We start from the raw sequence: 19948 nt of genomic DNA on the forward strand, positions 1-19948 counted from the left end.
TACCAAATTTATACAAAATTATCGCATACTAGATTTATATAATATTTCTTAGAAAATAGGAGATTCTGAGTACCTTACGTTTGGACACTCATAACTCTATGTATCAAATTAAAATCATAGAAGAGATCTTAAAATCATAAAAGATTTATATAAAATATATCTAAAAATAAAATATATATTTGAAGTCTAAGTTACTCAAAACATTTAAAATTATTAGTGTATAATCTATAAAATCGAAATCATAGATATAGTTTGGGAAGAGTTAGATTTTTCTTACTTCAACCTTATTTAGAGCTAGGATTTCCTAACATTTACTAAAAAAAACTAAAAGAATAACTGAAGAAGGAAAGAAAGAACGTTATCAAGTTGGTAAAGAGAACGAGGCTAAATAAGATAGAGGTATTTAAGAGGTTACCCTTTAGGTCTAGGATTTAATCTAATTGGATATTGTTTTATTTTTATTTTTTTATTTTTTTACCTTTTACTAATATAATTATAAGGTTATAAAAACTTCAATTCAATCTAATTTGGTTTAATAATGATATATTTTTTAATTTAAACTCATATTTCAATCTCACTTATGATTCTAACATTTTAAGTATAATATTTCTCTTTGATTTATATTTGTATTACTTTATCTATGCCTAAGTAATTTACTATCCTTCATATACATAATATTTAAAACTTAAAATTTATTAAATTTATTTAAATTTTGTATTCAAGTTCATTAGCAAACTTTATTTTGTACACTAAAGACACATGTCTTCTTGCTATAAAATCAAACATGGATTTTTTTTTTTGAAAAAAAAGAGCTCAACCCTTTATGTTTTCTCTACTAATAATTTAAAAATATATGAAGAGAATATTTTCCACCTTCATTTAGACCCACACATCTACACCATCACCATCACCATCACCATCACCATCTTTGACCTCTCAATTTCCTTTTTCTCATGTTCTAAAATATATTATCATATTTGCATATAATGGTTGTGATTGGACATATGATCATGGATGGAACTAAGGGGGGCCATAAAGTACAAGTTGGTCTCCCTAATATTGTGAATTTATGATGGTATGATAAATTGGACACATGGTTTATCCTCCAATAGAAAACTTGTGAACCAACTGCAATCCTCAATTGTATCTTCTGTTTGCTGGTCCAACCAAGAACTCATTGGATGTCACTACATGTTTGTTCTTTCTAATCTATACTGGGTGGGATAAAAATTATTATAGAGAATAATGTTTCATTACAACAGGTATTAATCTCAACAAAAGAAATGATTTCAATTATGATAGGGTCAATTTTGATCGCTATGCTAAACGGATATCGAAATTTTAGAGAGTAGATTATCTAAGACTTGATTTGTCCCACAAAAATTAGTTTTTTTTTTATAACATTCATTTTATTTTCTTAGTTACTTCCTTCTAAATTTCAATTGGGTAATTTTTAATGGCTAAATGAATATGATTAAATCCAGAAAATGAGAATGAATTAAGATTACATGCTAAGATAAACTTATCCACTAAAGAAAACATAAAATTTATTCTATTTGTTGTATGCCTTATTTCGAGGCAATTTAACTTTGCAAGGATAAATAAAAATAGCTACATTAGTCTCGTTATTTAGTGACATGGTAAAAATTGCTAGTTTATAATTTTTGCTTGCATAAACCATCCTACCACTATACTACATGATATTTAACAACTCGAATACGTAATAGAAAACATGATATGAACTAATATGTGAAACACAAAAAAGTGAAATTGAAATATTGATCCGGAAAATGAAAGGGATGTAATGAAAAATCAAAGGGTATGTGTCACATCTTAAATTTTTTTTAAAAAATCATCATTTTATTTTTCATAATTTATAGAATTTTTTAATCGTTGAATTCAAATCTCTATCGACGCTAACTTTTTTTAACTAAAAGAAAATTCATATCTTCTTACTAGAATCATAGGTGACAACAAATATCATTCACCCAAGCCTCAAATATATTACAAATTATTACTTTAAAAATAAAAATAAAATAAAATATATCAACAATATGTAGGAATCTCCTAAAAAATCTTTAATATTCGTAAAACTTATACAAATATCAAAAGTTTAATATAAGATAATAATATATTAACTTATTATGAAACTTATATATAAGAAAAATAATGATAATTCTTATATATTAAATAAAATTATGTATTAGCTATATTCAACATATCTTGATGGCATACACTTTTCTAATAGCGGATGGATAGGTATATTCTAGATGATGGATTTATCCTAACAACGGACGGAGAAAACCCATATGACACTCCTAACAATGGATACAATGATATTTATCCTTTATTCTAACAGGAAGAAATCGTTTAACCATCATATTTGATTGTCCACTAATCCTTAAAGGTAATCGTTTTATCAATGATATATAGTTAGTCATGATAATTCATTTACATTCGTCATTCATTCATATATGTATCTAAGAAATAGTATTATAAGATATTATTAGGGACCATATATGACCTATTAGGGTTTGTGTATTGGTGCCTCCACACTTTAATGAACTCGTAACTTCTTTCCTACGTTACACTTTCAATATAAATTATTCAGTCTAGTCATATTTATTATATGATAATAACAATATCAATATCATAATTTTAATTAAAAAATAAAAAAAATCACTAATCATTTCTAAATGACTCATTCAGTTTATCAAATCAATAGTCCTCAGATTAATGAGAACCTTAATTAGAATAACTCAATTCATTTGAATCAAACTCAATGCAATTAAGACTTAACATAATCAACCTCAAATCCTTATCAAACTTGTGTGAGATTTTCTAGACCGGTCTAATGTAGATTTGATTGATTTGTGGGTTTGAACGAGCCAATTGTTTTGAAATCACTTTAAATCGGTTTGAATCGATCAAATATGTTTAATTCAATCAACTAATGAGTTCAAGCCAATAAAGAGAAAGAAAATTAGATTATCATATAGTATTAACCCAAACTAAAATGACCCACCTAAGCCCTAGACAAGTAACGTGCACCACATATGCTAATCTCAAGTGGCAAATTGAGTTGAGGTACAAGAGACTATATAGAGGGATGACAATATATCTAATGTCAATTGAATAGTTGGGCGAGTATAGTTTCGAGGGCTATGCTGAATCTCACTCACAATTTAGGTTAAGTCTTACCATTGAACTAGGTTACGCTTGGCTCATGGGTTGAGTCATGCCTAGCCACATGGGTTAGGTTATGCCTGATCGTATGGGTTGGATCATATTTGACCACAAGAGTTAGGTCGTATTTGGACACATGGGTTATGTTATACTTGGCTATATAGGTTGAGTCATGTTTGACCATACGAGTTATGTTGTACTTAGATATATTTGGACACATGGGTTAGGTTATCCCTAATCACATGAGTTGAACTATATTTTACCATATATGCTAAGTTATATATAGCCACATAACCATATGATTTAATTACATAAGTTGAATTATACTTAATTACATGAGTTGAATCATACATAATCACATAGATTAAGTTGTATCTAATCACACTAGTCTGACGAAAAGGAATAACTCATACTCCAATTTGATCATTCTTATTAAACTAGATTATTATATTTTTAAAAATATTTTAAATATTATAAAATAATAATTAATCTAAAATTTATTCTTTTTCATAAATTAACTAATTTAGATTCATGATTCTAAATTTAAAATTAATTAAAACATAAAAAATTATACATAATTAATATATATATATATATAATTAAATGAATTAGAACTATTATTAAATTAATTAATCATTCTAACATCACAATGATCATTATTTATTAATCATAAAAATTTAAAGTTATAATATTATTATACATCATATAAATTATAATAATTTTAATATTAAAAAAATTAAAATATGAATAAAAATAGATAATAAAAGAATATATGATCTCTAATGGAAAGATAAGAGAAGAGCCTTTTGTATAAGAGAAGAGCTCTCCTAAAAAAAATAAATAATAATTTAATTTTTGTTTTACTTTCACATGTGAAGATAGGGTTGTAATATTTATTTCTTATCATTCACATAATAAAAATAAAATTTAAATTATTTACTTTCTAAAAATTACATCATTCATTAGGAAATAAATCAATTAATAATTTAATTGATCAATAAAGTTCACATGATTAAGTAAATCAATCTTAATCATTTCTTTAACCATACTATGCAAATAAAATAATAATAATTTAAATAAAATAATATATTATTTATGATAATTTGATTTATATTATATGAGAAAAATCACCGGTGATTACAGTATAAAAGTAGTAAGGATTTTTTTTACATATCTATAATTTTTAAAATTTAAAATTTTATTTTTCTTTATTATAAACATTTCGATCTTCCACATATATCTATCTCACTAATCACTAGTTACAGATAGCATTAGCTATTATCCAAACCATCTCTAATATTTTTAAATAATAATATTATTATATTATTTATAATTTTAATTAATTGTCAAAAGATAACTAATAAAATTTTGGATTTTATAATGATATATGATAAAATTAATTTAATGGAATATATATATATATATATATATATTCTATATTTATATATAATTTCATAAAAAAAAGATGAAAGAAAATATGGAGCAGGTGCTCCAGGGAAACAAATGGCGGAGTGTAAGGAGAGCCAATGACCTCTTCGTTTCTGGTGTCGTGAAGTGTAATCGACCAGTCGCCAGGCACGAAAACCTCGTACGCCGGCCTGCCACTAGAGACACGACACACCGGTGCTCTGATCCCCCAACTCGCCACCAGCGGGCTCCACAGATAATAGCCAGTGGTAACTTCCCGGACCTGCGTCGTCCAATCATATCCTCCCGCAACCGGATACCCAAACCCGCCATCCGCCATCCGCCATCCCCAAAACCCGCCCACGGGATATGGTCGAACCACGACCACGAATACGAACCCCGCTCCTCTCCTCCCCCTCCCACCGCGCGCTGCCACGCGTCGCGCTTCGAAATATCTTTCTTCGGGGACGCTAGCTCGCGACACGCGTCGCTACGAGGACGGCCAGTTTGGGGCCGCGCCGATAGGCAAAGATCCGAACGGGTGGCCCAACTAGAGCCACGTCAGGTGGGCCCCACGCACGTCGATCGAAGGGACGTCTGGTGAGGCGAGGGGAAGATATTTCCTTGGGGGGTTTGGTTGAGGCGCTGGATCGGACCGCGGGGGGGTCGCATACCGCACCTACAAAGAGGTGGAAGAGTGTGGCCAACAAAGAGATCGCCGTAGCTGTTCTTTTCCCGTTCTTCTCGAAAGAAAGGCGTCAGAGAGAGAGAGAGAGAGAGAGAGAAAGAGAGGAAGGAGATTGGTTTAGGAGGTGGAAATGGGGGAAAAAGAGGAGGGACAGGGCAGAAGGGACGAGGCGGAGGCGATGGCGGTGAGAGAATGGGTAGAGGAGCAGGAGGCGGAGGAGGAAAGGGAGGGGGAGAAGGGGGTGGCGTTGAGATGGGAGAGGTTCTTGCCGAGGGTGCCGGTGAGGGTGTTGCTCGTGGAAGGGGACGATTCTACTCGGCAGATCATCGCTGCGCTCCTCAGGAAGTGTAGCTACAGAGGTTTGTTTCATCTGTGTTCCCTTCTTTCGCTGATCCTTTAAGAATGTGATCCCTGCCATTGATATGCCTGTTCCTTCGAATTCAAGCAGATATAGGATTGAGGGTGTTTCTGTCAAAGAAACTGGGGGTTGACAATGGTTTGGTCAAATTCGTTCATCTGGTGTGGTCCAAATCGTTCTTTTTCTCTTGATTTGGCCTTGGAAATAGGAAATGTTTTCTTTTTTCGTCATTGATCGAATTTCTAAAGGGAATATGTGTCGAATATTGACTATGTTTATTTCTTTGCTCTTTTTGTACGACCTAAATTCGTTCGTTTTCTCTTAATTTGGCTTTGAAGTATTGAAAATGTTCGTATCTTACTTTGATTGAACTTTAGACTAGTTTGAAGTTTTTTCACCATTAGTTTTTGAAACTTCATTTTGAATGTTACTTTGCTTGTTGCTGTGAGTGTGGAATTGCCCTATCATTCAAAAAATTTGCGAGGTAAAGTCTGAGCATTTATGGAGCTTTGCACTAGAGGAGATTTTGGCATATTATTTATGGTAAGTTGATGAAAGTACCAATTTGTATCCCCTCAGATGAAAATTCTAGAATTTCCCATGAAAAGTGAAAGTGGGATTGAGTGGATCTAGGTAGTTGAAGTTGTCTCGGGAGTAAATTGGTTCATTTCTGCACTTCTTTGATGAGTTACTACTTCATCGTATAACTAATGGCAACTTTGATTATTTATGTGATAAAGACCCATAGTGGCGCCTTGGTATTGAATTTGCTGGTGTCTCTAACTTTATTATTTAGGCTTAAACCACCCATAAATTTCTATGTGCAAATCTGTCATCATTATTGTGATTCTACATCTACCGTGAAAATAGAGGTCCACGTCTTCTGTATAGTATAGGTTTCCTATTAGTTTTTGGAATCGAGATAAATTGAAGTTTGGATCTTATCCTCATGTAATTCACTTTCTAAGCTGGTCTATATATCAACTGTTGCTCGAAAGTTGGACGATTAGGACTTATAACATATGCAATTAGAATGAGAAAACAGCAGTGAGGAAAGAGAATTCACGTAACATAAAAAATTATGGGCCTAAATTCGAAGTAGATGACCTCTCTAGGCTCTGGCCGACTCCTCGCTCCCCATCATCGACCTCTATAAAGGTAGAGAGAAAGGAAAAACTGAGCTATCAAGATGATACAAAATTATATAAGATGGTACTCTGCATGCATAATGAATTAAAGTTTATTATGACATATGATACAGCTTGGTTCAGATGCTTTTTTTTTAACCCATTGCCAGCAGTATGGCTGTGGTGGTGAACCTAGAGGTCACAATGGAATCAGACTGATAGTCAACCCCCATTCTTCAGTATTCCAGTGTGTCAGTTAGGTCTGTTAAGGGAATGCATCACTTTATTACATCCAGTATAATGCAACATTTGATTTTAAACGAAACTTCAGAACTATTACTTATCTCAAGTCTCTGTACTGGCAAATTAATAAGGTCAAATTTTGATGATAAGTGTAAGGACCAGATGCAACTTTAATCTCAGATGTTATGAAGAATTTTATTGTCACAGAAGTATGGTTCATGTGTTCTCCTTTTAGATGTGCTAAACACACAATCTTGAAGTGCTGCATGTATTATTTTAAGATAAATTGATATCTTATAACAGAGAATTTCTTTAAATTTCTTTGCTTGGTATTCAACAGTTGCTGCAGCATCAGATGGCTTGAAGGCATGGGATGTGTTGATGGAGAAACCCCAGAGTGTAGACCTTGTTCTGACTGAGGTTGACTTGCCATCAATCTCAGGGTTTGGCCTTCTCACCATGATAATGGATCATGAGAGCTGCAGGAACATTCCAGTCATAAGTATGATGCAATCAACTTTGACTTTTTCTAATAATGTTTATTATAATAGTTCTTAGCAACACTTCCTCCTGAGTTACAAACTCAAAACTTCCTTGATTCATCCAGTGATGTCTTCGCATGATTCCATCAGCATGGTTTTCAAATGCATGTTGAAAGGTGCAGCGGACTTTCTCATTAAGCCAATCCGCAAGAACGAGTTGAGGAACTTATGGCAGCATGTCTGGAGAAGGCAAATTGTAAGCTTCAATTGCATCATAGTCATACTATTATCTTCTAGGTTATCCACTGTCTTTAATCAAATATAACCCCTAGTATTTTAGCATAAATTGATCATTGCATTATTGTATGTTTTATCAGGTAGATGGACATGGTGGCACACATAATATTCAAGACAAACATGAGGCAATGCATAAAATGAAAGCTCATTATGGTGAAAAAGAACATTCAATTGAGAATATTGCTATTGTGCAGGCAAATAAGGAATTTGGTGAGCAAGGGAGTGATGCTCAAGTAAGATTTTTCTTCACACAATATATCGTTTTACTTTTAGTTTAGAGAAAATATGATAAGATCTCCATGCTGTGGTGGGGCACTGTCTATGTCGTGGTGAGGCCTTATATGATCAGCAGCACTCTTGAAACTTAATGTGTGAAAAAATCAATTTTCCTATTACAAGACTGCTGGACATCTACTTATTCTCCTATACATAGCCTGACGGGCACATATAATTTACATAATTCCCCATGTGGCTTTCCTACACATATTTGTTTGTAGATCAATAATAATAAGTCCTACTGTGGATATTTTGATATTCCCAGGTGTCAAATTGCTTTATATATATTTTTTTTTCTGAACATCAAGATTGTTCCTCGTTCCTTTATTATAGTTTCCCCTGCGAAATGTAGCTCAGCATCTTTGATGAAGTGTTGCATGCTGTTGACATCATGTGTTTTAGTGTAGACGTGTACATGGAGATTGACATAGACACTGCACATTTTTCCACCTGTTGTGCAGAGCTCTTGTACAAGGTCAGATGTGGAAGCTGAAAGTACCCACAAGCAACTGAAGCTTAAGCAGACAAAAGTAGTGGATGCATTTATGACTCAGAATGGAGGGAATATTCAAATGGACAATGGATCATTCAATTATGAAAATTCATTTACTGGTACTCTTTTCCATGTTCATAATTTATTTTTTATTATATTTAGCATTTCATCCAACTCATATGAGCTGTTGCTAAACAAACTTATTGTGCCGCAGCAGCGAGTGAAAATGTTGATGAGGTACAAGAATGCTTGGGCTACAAAAAAACCAACAATAAGAATTATGACCAGAAATGTCATCATGAAATAATTTCTAAGGATGATGATTTGGTCCATGTGGTTGATAATCAACCACAGGGTAGACTCCCCTCTAGAGACATTGTTCATGTTACCAATGTTAAGCACAAGTTAAGTGCTGCACCTTATTTGGAGCTTTCTTTGAAAAGATATGAGGGAACATTCCCTGAGAAGCAAGAATGTGGTGGCTCCAACATATGGAACCATTCAAGTTCGTCAGCATTCTCACTGTGAGTGTTTCATTATACTTCAATTCTCTTTATAGTCGACATAATATTTTTCATCTTCTATTAGTAACTCATAGCACTTTCTGAAATGATCTTGTGATTTTATGAGAAAATGCCTTCTAAGTTCTAACTGTGATAAGCTTTCTTTCACTTGGTTACGTTCTTTGATGTATTGCTAGCTTCAAGGTTCGGCTTTACACTGTGAAAAAGGCTAGGTGTCTTATCAGGTTTAATTGGGCTCTCTTGTTTTCTTATGTATGAGCAGCTCAATGATGTCCATAGCATCTGATTAATTGTGTATGCTTCTATTCATCTTATTAGTGGAGTCTCAAGGAACTGAAGTGAACTGATGTGAACAATTAAGTCAAACATGCAGCATAAGCTTCACTTTTTTACATGAATTGAAATGATCTAGTACCTCCCGTTGGAATTTTGTGCTAGTAGACCATAGTATCCTGCCATGCATATGGCTGATTATAAGAATTTTTTTCATCATCTTCCATCTTAGAATAATAGTCAAATTTCAGATAGATGTCTAAAGAATGGAAATGAGTGGAAGAAGATATTAAGATTTTAGGTATTAGGAGGAATGATGTAGAATTGACTTTCTATATCTTTTACATTTTCTTTTAGCTGGTTCTTAGTTGCAGTTGTTCTGCTTGTTATAGACTACAGTTGGCACTTCTGAATGATCAGTAGCTGTAACATTGAGAATATGATGTCACATAAATTCCAGTGAGAAGCTTTTTTCTTTTAGACTAATTGATTATTTTTTATTTTTCTTCTTTGTGACTGTTATCCTTTTTAAGTAGCATATATTGAGCAAGAACCCATTTCCCTTTTTGATTTGTTGTGAGCATTTCCTCCTCTGATCTGTGTAATTTATGGATGATTTTTCTCTAAAAAATATTGGCTAGCTAATTATTAATGAAAGAAAATTGAATTATTTGAGATATTGCCTTACGTCTATAATTTATCGTAGAGCCACTCAAATTATAGTATACTGCAGGTACACCGGTAGGATGGTAATACCTACCATGTTGGAACAAAAGAACTCATCATCTGAAACAAATGGACTCGATCCTATTGAGCCTCTTAAAGACTGGGATTCTAGGGGGAATTCGGAAGAGACTAAGTCCTCAGATGTGGGACCTTCAGTTCAAGATGGAATGGCAGTTCAATGCACCCCACTTCGAGTTATTCCATTTCCTCTTCCTGTTGGAAGCATGCCTTCGAGTTCTGGGTATGGTACAGCAATGCAACAGATGTTCTATCCACAGTCAGGTCATCCTTTTTGGAGTACCAATCCATCAATATGGCGGGAAGCAACCATGAAGACAAACTCATCAATCCAACCTTGCCAAAAGAATTGCAACTCTGTGCAATGTGACCTTCCTGATGAGGAGAATGTCAGAAGCTCATGCTACCCTTCTGCAGGAAAGCAGGAGGAACTTATGCAACTCGATGAACAGAGGCAAGTTTCATCTGCAGAAGGAGAAAGTGGTAGCAGTAGCATATGCAATGGTAGCAGAAATTTTAAAAGCAGCGAATGTGGGAGTGTTCTCAGTGGAACTACTGGACACACGTCTGCAACACATGTTTTCAGGCCCATAACAGTGACAGGAAATGATGAGAGTAAATTGACTTGTGATGGATCAAAACCAGAAGATTGTCATCTTTTAACCCAAAGGGAAATTGCCTTGAATAAATTCCGACTGAAGAGGAAAGAAAGATGCTTTGAGAAGAAGGTACTGATTCATTAAAATTTCATAGTCCCTAGAGCAAGTTCATAGAAGGAAAAGAAATGCTTTGTAATGTCATAACTTAATTCACTTATAATGGTAGTATGTATTAAGCTGAACCCTGTACATTTCTGTTTGAGAAAAGATTAGAGGTGCACTTCATCATATTGATAACAACAATAAGTGAAATCATATCATTAGCTGCATGTCGACTGCTGACTTGTGGTTACTGATTTTGATCTTGGCAGGTTCGCTACCACAGCAGAAAACTACTTGCAGAGCAGCGTCCTCGAGTGAAGGGACAGTTTGTTCGTCAAGAGAGACCGGAACCTCAACCAGGGCAAGCAAGTGCCTTTCAAAGCGAGTCAGCTGCCGCATAGTTTTGCTTTCATACCATCTAAATCACATTGACCATATGATCTTCGGTAGTTGACCAGTGTAGCTGCACTAACATAATAGATCTTGTGACAAGTTTGCTTTGTAAGATAGATTTGCTTCGTATGCCCTTCTTTTCCGGTTTGAAACTCCACTCTAGGTTGTTGATACAGTAACAGTATGCAATGTGGTGTAATATTTGTCATTAGAGATCTCAAGAAATGTGGTGGCCAGAGCAAGTCACTTGCTCATATACTTTATGTATCTTGTACATAACGTTATGTTGTCATTGTCCAACTCACTTTTTGCCTCTTCATCTTCTACATTCTTCAAGCATCATAGTTGCAATACATGTCTGTTATTTATGTAGTTGTATGCCTTCAAATAGTATTAGCTTTCACGTTTTCTTTATTAAATTTCATTCTATATCGTTGCAAGTTCATTTTAGAAATTTTAGCGTAATAATTACAGCACATGCAAACTTATTTTCATGGTCTATGACACAAGCTTCCTCATAATTTAAACAAACTCGATCCTTGATTCACTTTGGTACATCAACTTGAGTTCAAAATATCTTCAATTTTATTATTATTATTATTATTATTATTATTTAATCCCATCGCCTACAAGCTTATGTCGAATTTTGACAAGTCAATTCTCAAGGTCACTTTTAACACATGAAAAGGACAAAAATTAAAAGAATAGACGAGGAAGTATACAGAACCGGCTGAGACTCATTGTCCATGAGGAGACAAGAAGGAATAATATGACACAAATATCCAAATTTATTAATTTAAAATCGAGTTTTGATCAAGATCGGGCACGATTGAAGCAAGCTGTATTTGACTTAAGAGGCTACATTATTTTTAGATCGGGTCCTTATCAATCATGGCTGACTCGGTGCAATCTCGAACGAGCCGAGCCCGAGACGAACAAGAACTCGAGTTCGAGCTCCAACGGTCTCACCGCAACCCAACGTGATTCTGTTTCGATTCGCTGCCACTCGAGTTCGAGCTCGAACTGTCTCACCGCAACCCAACGTGATTCTGTTTCGATTCGCTGCCACTTGTTGGTCACTCTCGTCTCTGTCATCCACTCCAAAGGAAAGGGTAATCCTGTAATTAAAAGGAATCCGTTCGTTGTTGCGACTCTCCTGTACTCTTCGGCTTGGAAGCGGGCGCCGATGCCCCGATCGAAGCGGCTCCCAGCGGCCGCAGGCGGCGGCAGAAGGAGCGGCGGCGGCAGCAGCGGCTTCCGTCCTCCCGTGGTGCTGCTCCTCTTCTTCTTTGTTCTCGCCCCTTTGCTCGTCCTTGCGGCCCGGCGCAGCACTCGCACCCTCGTTTCCCCCGGTGAGTCATGGACTCCTTCCTCGCTGGCTCGCTCACTCGCCGTCGACTTAATGGGATTCTTATTTTCTTGGATTGTCTCTGTTTGAGGTTCGATTGCTTTTCTTGAGATCTGGGTTTGTGAGCCACTAAAACACTCAGATCTGGATTGAACATGCTTTTTTAAGATGTGATTCGGTTATTTTCTTGAAGATCTTGCGTGTACGATGGTTATGATGTACCAAATAGGTTCGGATCCGGCTCTCGGGCACCTCATTCTCGAATTCCCTGGCATGATTATTGCCCACAATTTTTAGCATGAGTTTGTGGAACCTGATTTATCTCCGGATACCCTTCTGATTTATGCTCGGTACCTCACCGCAGGAGCCGTATAGTGTGTACCTAAAGCTGCTGGTATTAGTCGTTTGGCATTGTTGTTAGATATTTGACAAGCAGAGTCCAAGAATCTGAAGCTAAAACGAGATCTAGTTATATTTTAACTAATATATATATATTATTCTGAGACGTTAACACAACAACTGGTCACAAAATTAAGAGTAAAGTGAAAGTATCCAATGAGCTATCCTATTGGAGATTATGCATGATTAGATTCTGGCCAACTTTAATGTAATACAACTGGAAGGATGTTAAGGCTTAAGGCATTGGAGATAGAAAAGAAAACCAAAAACAAAAAGCAAAACAAAGAAGGGAGCATTCGGTAAAACATACTCGATTTACAAAAAACCAATTTAAAGTATTGAAGATAAAATAGCATTGCAAACACATGCCGGTCTTGAGGGAGAGAAAGACATTGATGTTTCCCTTCTTGAATAACTTTTGCTTGATTGTGATTTTGAACCACTAGTTTCCAATGCTTGGTGTAGCTTAATAACATCAAGTTCTTAGCAGTTCAGGGTGTTGGTGGATTATGTTTGAATGTATAGGACAATTGGGACTTTGGAGGTTGAGGACTTAAATAATGTTGGAATATAAGTGGTAGGGTAATTGTGGGATGGAACAGAGGATGAAATAGATATTGCTAAGTTTTTTGAAGAGATGATTTAGAAATAGTTGGTCTGCGTGCTTGTTCACATGTGGAGTGGTATATAACATCTGGTACATACCAGTCTGAGCAAAATTAGGAACCTTGCTATGAATTACTAAAAGATGCTTTTGAGAAACTCTATTTATGTTATTTTGCATGTAAATATTTTCGTGAATAATGGATGCTATTTGAGGTACATTAGTGTTTTTCTGTCCTTGATACAGATCAAACAGGCAGTCCAAACTTCTCAAGCAAAAAGGTAGTTAGCCTTGAGCATATTTGTTGTTTTTCTACTCAAGAAATGCAACTGCCGTATATCTCACTTCTCACTCTTCCACAGGCGGCAGAATGGAGAGAACAGTTGGTGATCCAGCACCTAAAACCTATTCTGACAAAAGAGGTTAGTGACTAGTGAGAGATGCTCAAATATGCTTGTTCAGGATTAGTTACATTTTTTTGTGGTTATTGTATGAAATCTTTTAGTTGCCTTAGAATATGTGCCCAATGATTGCTGGTATTACTTTGTTATCTTGTTTAGTTATACTGTACATTAGTCATTACCTGCTGTTATGAGGCGATGGGGGCCTGGGTTTCTCTCTTCTTTCGCTTTTCAAATTATTTGGTGGCTGTACAATGAACTTATCTTGTGTGTTCTCTTTGTAATACACAACTACATGTGCATTATCTATAGATGTATACTGATGGTGCTGGAATTTTGCTTGACTATTTGGATCATGTTTGTGCGCACTTTGCACTTTATCATTGGGAAAAACTTATCCAGTATGTTATCTATATTTCTTTTACATACGTACAAGAACTAATACTATGAAAAAACAAAGAAGATTGAAAAAATTCTACAAGAGATTAATATGGTGACTACATGCAATTTCTTCTTTGTTCTTTCGTTTGATCAATAGCCTTATCAGTTATTATTTGTCATCAGAATTGCTGAAAGGAATTAGGATGGGAAAATTTTTTGGTTTAACCCTGTAATGATTAAAACAGTTCTTAAGATATAAGGTTGCAACTTAAGACCTTGCTCAAGATGTCAAATATAGAGCTGTTTAAACAAATGTAACTTGCTTCTTGCTAGTTTTGTTTCCCTGAGGAAGCCACTTCCAGACCAGAGAGTTGCCAGCAATGGGAAAGTAGCTATTTCCATCTGCACGTTGTTATCTTGTGGTTTAACCACCAGAATTTATTTCGCCAGCCTAGGTTGTCATCCTTTTTCCTCTTCCTCCCAAATTTTTATCTTCTTTATTTGGTATTTCTCTAACTTGTTTGTTTATATAATTTTAAGTTGGTACCATACATCCACATGTGGGCCCCATATATTGCAAAAGTTGGTATCTGTTTCGGTCAATCCTGTTTAGATCAGATGAGTCTCCCACTGCTTAGAGGCCAATACCTGCCTCAACAGCATTGGCTTGAGAGAAAGATTGTGATCTACTACTGCATTGCGGCCTATTTCAACTTTCAATCCTATGTATTACATTTCACCAGGTAATTGAAGCGATATCTGCAAGCCGGCATGAGTTGGGACAGTGGAGTCTTGATTTTCTCAGACAAAATCGTGTTTCTTCCTCATGGCAAGTTGATGGAGCTGACCATGCTAGCCAGAATAATCTGACTGTAACAGATGTAAATTTATTTTTTTTCCATTTTTATGCTAAAATTATCTGGTTTAATGCAATGTAATGGTTTAAACTTTCCTGCTAATGTTGTTATGTTCATCTTCTTGAAGACACTTCAAAATGCTTCAGATGCTGAGAAAACATCTTTCAAAATGGGGGATGATGCTCGGGTTGGTTCTTTACCGACTGCAAATAAAGATTCTAAAGATAATTTAGGTAATTATTAGCTTCCTGTTTCCATTACAAAAGTTTTGTTATTGTTCTGTCTCCCAGTAAACAACTCAATTCTCTTTGTAATGCAGATGGACATCAACTTCTTGATTCACCTGCCAAAGTAGCTAGAAGGGTAATTGTTTCAGTTCATATGTTTAGTCTGTTACATGGATTCATTCATTTGTTTAAATAGCATTCGAATTTTAATATTATTGCTATTTTTATTTGGGATTTTCTTGAGAATGATATCAATATTGTCAAATTTTACTGTTTTTGATCACATGTTTTTTAGTTGCTTAGAAAGGCCTTTGAAAAAAGTAGTTAACCTTTAATTGCTTCAAGTATGCTTTCACAACTTAAAGAAACAGGTGACCTGGTGTATCAGGCTCCCACAAGTATTTTCTGTTAAATTCTTTTATTGTTTAGAAATATTTGCTTATCACTTTGCTTATTCAACGTAAATTCTCTTTTTATCATTTTATCTCTGTTTGGTATTCTTATGTATTAGCAATTGAGAGAGAAGAGGCGAGAGAAGAGGGCAATGGAGTTGGTTCAACAGGACGATGAGGCACTGGTTAAGCTTGAAAATGCTGCTATTGAGCATTCAAAAGCAGTGGACTCTGCCATCCTGGGAAAATATAGTATATGGAGACGAGACAATGAAAATGAAAATTCTGATTCAACAGTTCGATTAATGCGTGACCAAATAATCATGGCTAGAGTCTATATGGTAATTGCTAAATCAAAGAACAGGCTTGATCTTTACCAGGAATTGCTAACTCGAATCAAGGAAAGCCAACGTGCCGTTGGAGAGGCCAATGCTGATTCTGACCTCCATCGCAGGTGAGATTTCTTTTCATATACATATAATTTTTCTGTATGTGCTTATTTATATAAACATTTCTACATCCACATCTTCCTAGTGCTCCTGAGAAGATAAAAGCAATGGGCCAAATTCTGTCAAGAGCGAGAGAAGCCTTGTACGACTGCAAGGCAGTAATTCAGAGGCTCAGAGTGATGCTTCAGTCTGCTGATGAACAAGTTAGGAGCTTGAAGAAGCAAAGCACATTTCTTAGCCAATTGGCTGCAAAGACAATTCCCAATGGAATCCATTGCTTGTCTATGCGCCTCACTATAGACTATTACCTTCTCCCTCCAGAGAAAAGAAAATTTCCTAGGAGTGAAAATTTAGAAAATCCAAGTCTTTACCATTATGCTCTCTTCTCTGACAATGTTCTGGCTGCATCGGTAGTTGTCAATTCAACAATCATGAATGCTAAGGTAGCATCTACTTGATTTCTCTGTTCTTTAAGTTTTGAATTGAATATTGTCTTTCTGACACACATGTGGTTCTTATTACAGGAGCCAGCCAAACATGTATTTCATCTGGTTACTGATAAATTGAATATTGGAGCAATGAACATGTGGTTTTTGTTAAATCCTCCAGGGAATGCAACTATTCATGTAGAAAATGTTGATGATTTCAAATGGTTGAACTCTTCATACTGTCCAGTTTTACGACAACTCGAATCTGCTGCCATGAAAGAGTACTATTTCAAAGCTGATCATCCGACAACTCTATCAGCAGGTTCTTCCAATTTGAAGTACCGAAATCCAAAATATTTGTCTATGCTGAACCATCTACGGTTCTATCTTCCGGAGGTTTATCCCAAGTTGGATAAAATCTTGTTTCTTGATGATGACATTGTTGTTCAGAAGGATCTGACAGCATTATGGTCTGTAGACCTTAAAGGCAATGTAAATGGTGCCGTGGAGACCTGTGGTGAGAGCTTCCACCGTTTTGACAAGTATCTTAATTTCTCAAACCCTCATATTGCTCGAAACTTTGATCCTAATTCATGTGGCTGGGCATATGGGATGAATATCTTTGACCTCAAGGAGTGGAAGAAGAAAGATATAACTGGAATTTATCACAAGTGGCAAAATATGGTAAGTATATGGAATAATATTTTATCATTTAGTTCTTCAAAGTTGAATATGATGCATGTATAAAGAATGTCATGTATACTTAGGGATAAAAACGTGCATTACAATTGGAACTTATCATGCTTTTGTTTCTTAACTTTGAATATAAAACTGCTAATAGGTCTTCATGCAGTAACATGACCATTGGCATGTGTTAAGTTCTATGCAGTTTCTATATGAACAATCAGAAAATTTAACTCAGTATAATAGAAACTGCACACAAACCTGTGTTTTGGTTTAACAAGCATTATAACTACCATAACTGTTGTTCCTTCTCATAGAATAGCATTATGATTTTATTCAGCATGCAGGATTAAGGCCACAGATCTATTCTCCTCTGATTAGCATCTGGAATGTCTTATTCTACATATATGTTTTATTATGTGCCCTTCTTGTGTCGGAAACATTAGCTTTTGATAAATATTATCTGACAGTCTATTTTCCTTGTTGTCTGCATTTCATGTTTATTTATTTGAGAGGACCCCTCGGTACTCTATTCTGTATTGCTACAAACTTTTAACTCCACCGTTATCCTTTCTTATAATAAATTTTGAAGCTTTCTTCATCGTAACAATCCTTCTATTATTCCTGTCTTAGTAGCAATTAGTTGCAATTTTAAGCATAGTAACTTGGGTTGTTGTACCATTTATCCTTGATGGATTAAGTTGTTTTCTCATCTGAGGTTCACTGGCATGGTGATCTTATAGCATTCTGCATACTATATTTTTTCTCTGTACTCTTAATTTAGAATATATTGTAAATATACTGAACTTCCATTGCAGTTTTCTTTGATGCATATTTACATGGTGGTCTCACTTCCACTAGAATTGTTTATAGAAGTGACTTCAGATACAATGACTTCAGACATAACAGCCCTTTGGTTTTGCTATTTCATCTGAGGTTTGGCATCCATTGTCCTCTCACAATAACACATAATCCCCGACAAATTACTGCTTCATTGACAATTTTAAAGTGAAATGCTTTATTCGGAATCTTGGCGTAACTATGCTGAATTTTTGTCACTGCCCACCTAAGTCCATGGATGTGACATGGCTCACTTAATTCTAGTGCTTGGCACATGCAGAGTCTTTTTCCTTTTACACGTGACACTTAAATTAAATGAGGGGTTAATTTGAATGTTTGACCTCGTCTTGTGGTGCCAGTTAAATAGTCATCATTTTAATAATCTAAGAGCTTTGAGCTGATAGAAGTTCAACAGCCCTCTGTATGGAGATATTAAAAGGGACATATAATTATGAGTAGACATATACTGCCTTGTTGTAGGAATGACTGTTAGTCACGTCACTTTGTATATGTTTCAAAGAACATGTTACATCAGTTGTCCTTGGCAAATTATTTTTAGTTTTTCATAATATTTATACTAATTTGCAGATGTAGACATACTCGAATTTCCAACAGCATTTTTCTGTCACTGTATTGCATGCATGTATTCTTATATGCCATTACATAAGCACATAAGGAGCACTTAGATGTAGTTTTAATAATTATTTTTCTCCCTCTTTGATATCTAGAATGAAGATAGAGTGCTGTGGAAACTCGGGACTCTTCCTCCAGGACTACTGACATTCTATAAACTGACACACCCGCTGGACAAATCATGGCATGTTCTTGGCTTGGGTTATAACCCTAGCATTGACCACTCAGAGATACAAAACGCTGCTGTCGTCCACTATAATGGGAACATGAAACCTTGGTTGGAGCTGGCAATGACCAAATACAGGCCATATTGGACCAAGTACATCAAGTATGATCACCCTTATGTTCGGGGATGCAAGCTAAGTGAATAGGAAGAATTAGAAAGTGCAGGCCAGAAAACAGCTCCACTTGCTGAAGAAGTTAAGGTAATGGTTTGTCCATCTTATTTCCTTTAAGCTGGTGATTTGTAATGGTTTGTCCATCTTATTTCCTATTCCCATGAATCAATTTTAGATCCCATGACGTTATTCTCCTCCTGTGTAAATTTCCCCCTGTTGTTTGAGCCCCTCCCTTTGATGGAGGGAGATTCCCCAGTGCTTTATTGTGCATCAGTACTTGTAGAAACTTTATGATGGTAAGAGGGAAGCAGTTTCGGACTCTCTTTCCATGTACTTTCTTTTCTCTCTCACAGTAACTTTTTTGTGACAATTTTACTTGTAAAGATTAGTGTTCTGGGCATGCGGATTTATATTGTTTTGCATTTGTGTTCGTTGAGCTTCTCCCTCGTTAAGGAGCAGTAAAAGTAGTTTATCATGCTTATCTTTCATGGAGTTGGATGATCACAAGTCTATGTAGGGCTTAGATCCTGAATGCATCATCATTTTCCGTGTTGATGGAGCCTACGCTGATACCAAAAAATTTATCCGGTGATGGAGAATCGATTCCATTTTGTTGCTTTGTTGGATTGCATGGTATATATACACTTCATATTGGCAACAATGAAACTAGTAAAATAATGAACCTACAAGTGTATGGTCTTGAAATTTTTTGTTTTTTAAAAAATGTATCATGGTAAAACCCCAAATAAGCCCTAACCATACAAAGTTCGATTTA

At 35.3% G+C, this 19948-nt stretch overlaps 2 protein-coding genes across 3 annotated transcripts; both read left to right on the forward strand.

The window, feature by feature from the left end:
- The first annotated feature begins 5292 nt into the window (after positions 1-5292).
- On the forward strand, positions 5293-11511 carry LOC103998838 (two-component response regulator-like PRR95). 2 transcript variants are annotated; one of them, XM_009420440.3, is made up of 8 exons: positions 5293-5640; positions 7350-7511; positions 7617-7747; positions 7869-8021; positions 8526-8676; positions 8772-9081; positions 10088-10826; positions 11069-11511. In XM_009420440.3, the coding sequence occupies exons 1-8, from the start codon at positions 5412-5414 to the stop codon at positions 11198-11200; spliced, it is 2007 nt and encodes a 668-aa protein (XP_009418715.2). In that variant the 5' UTR covers positions 5293-5411; the 3' UTR covers positions 11201-11511. The 2 variants fall into 2 exon arrangements, with proteins under 2 accessions (XP_009418715.2, XP_009418716.2); XM_009420441.3 differs by having other exon boundaries at positions 8775-9081.
- A 775-nt stretch (positions 11512-12286) lies between these two features.
- Positions 12287-19583, forward strand: LOC135585130 (polygalacturonate 4-alpha-galacturonosyltransferase-like). Its single transcript, XM_065126711.1, has 10 exons — positions 12287-12544; positions 13790-13824; positions 13906-13965; positions 15069-15206; positions 15310-15415; positions 15502-15545; positions 15921-16255; positions 16336-16693; positions 16775-17362; positions 18931-19583. The coding sequence occupies exons 1-10, from the start codon at positions 12379-12381 to the stop codon at positions 19204-19206; spliced, it is 2106 nt and encodes a 701-aa protein (XP_064982783.1). The 5' UTR covers positions 12287-12378; the 3' UTR covers positions 19207-19583.
- The last annotated feature ends 365 nt before the right edge of the window (positions 19584-19948 follow it).

The sequence above is a fragment of the Musa acuminata genome, chromosome BXJ2-9 (genome assembly GCF_036884655.1).
Source record: "Musa acuminata AAA Group cultivar baxijiao chromosome BXJ2-9, Cavendish_Baxijiao_AAA, whole genome shotgun sequence".
Taxonomy (NCBI): domain Eukaryota; kingdom Viridiplantae; phylum Streptophyta; class Magnoliopsida; order Zingiberales; family Musaceae; genus Musa; species Musa acuminata.

What these genes read in the sequence shown, in the direction of transcription:
- LOC103998838 (XM_009420440.3), top strand. Translation starts at nt 5,412, where the DNA reads ATGGGGGAAAAAGAGGAGGGACAGGGCAGAAGGGACGAGGCGGAGGCG. An exon ending in AGCAAGGGAGTGATGCTCAA is followed by an intron (nt 8,022 to 8,525) that starts GTAAGATTTTTC and finishes CCTGTTGTGCAG; the next exon opens with AGCTCTTGTACAAGGTCAGA. An exon ending in AGTTCGTCAGCATTCTCACT is followed by an intron (nt 9,082 to 10,087) that starts GTGAGTGTTTCA and finishes AGTATACTGCAG; the next exon opens with GTACACCGGTAGGATGGTAA.
- LOC135585130 (XM_065126711.1), top strand. Translation starts at nt 12,379, where the DNA reads ATGCCCCGATCGAAGCGGCTCCCAGCGGCCGCAGGCGGCGGCAGAAGG. An exon ending in AGATTCTAAAGATAATTTAG is followed by an intron (nt 15,416 to 15,501) that starts GTAATTATTAGC and finishes TTTGTAATGCAG; the next exon opens with ATGGACATCAACTTCTTGAT. An exon ending in CAACAATCATGAATGCTAAG is followed by an intron (nt 16,694 to 16,774) that starts GTAGCATCTACT and finishes TTCTTATTACAG; the next exon opens with GAGCCAGCCAAACATGTATT.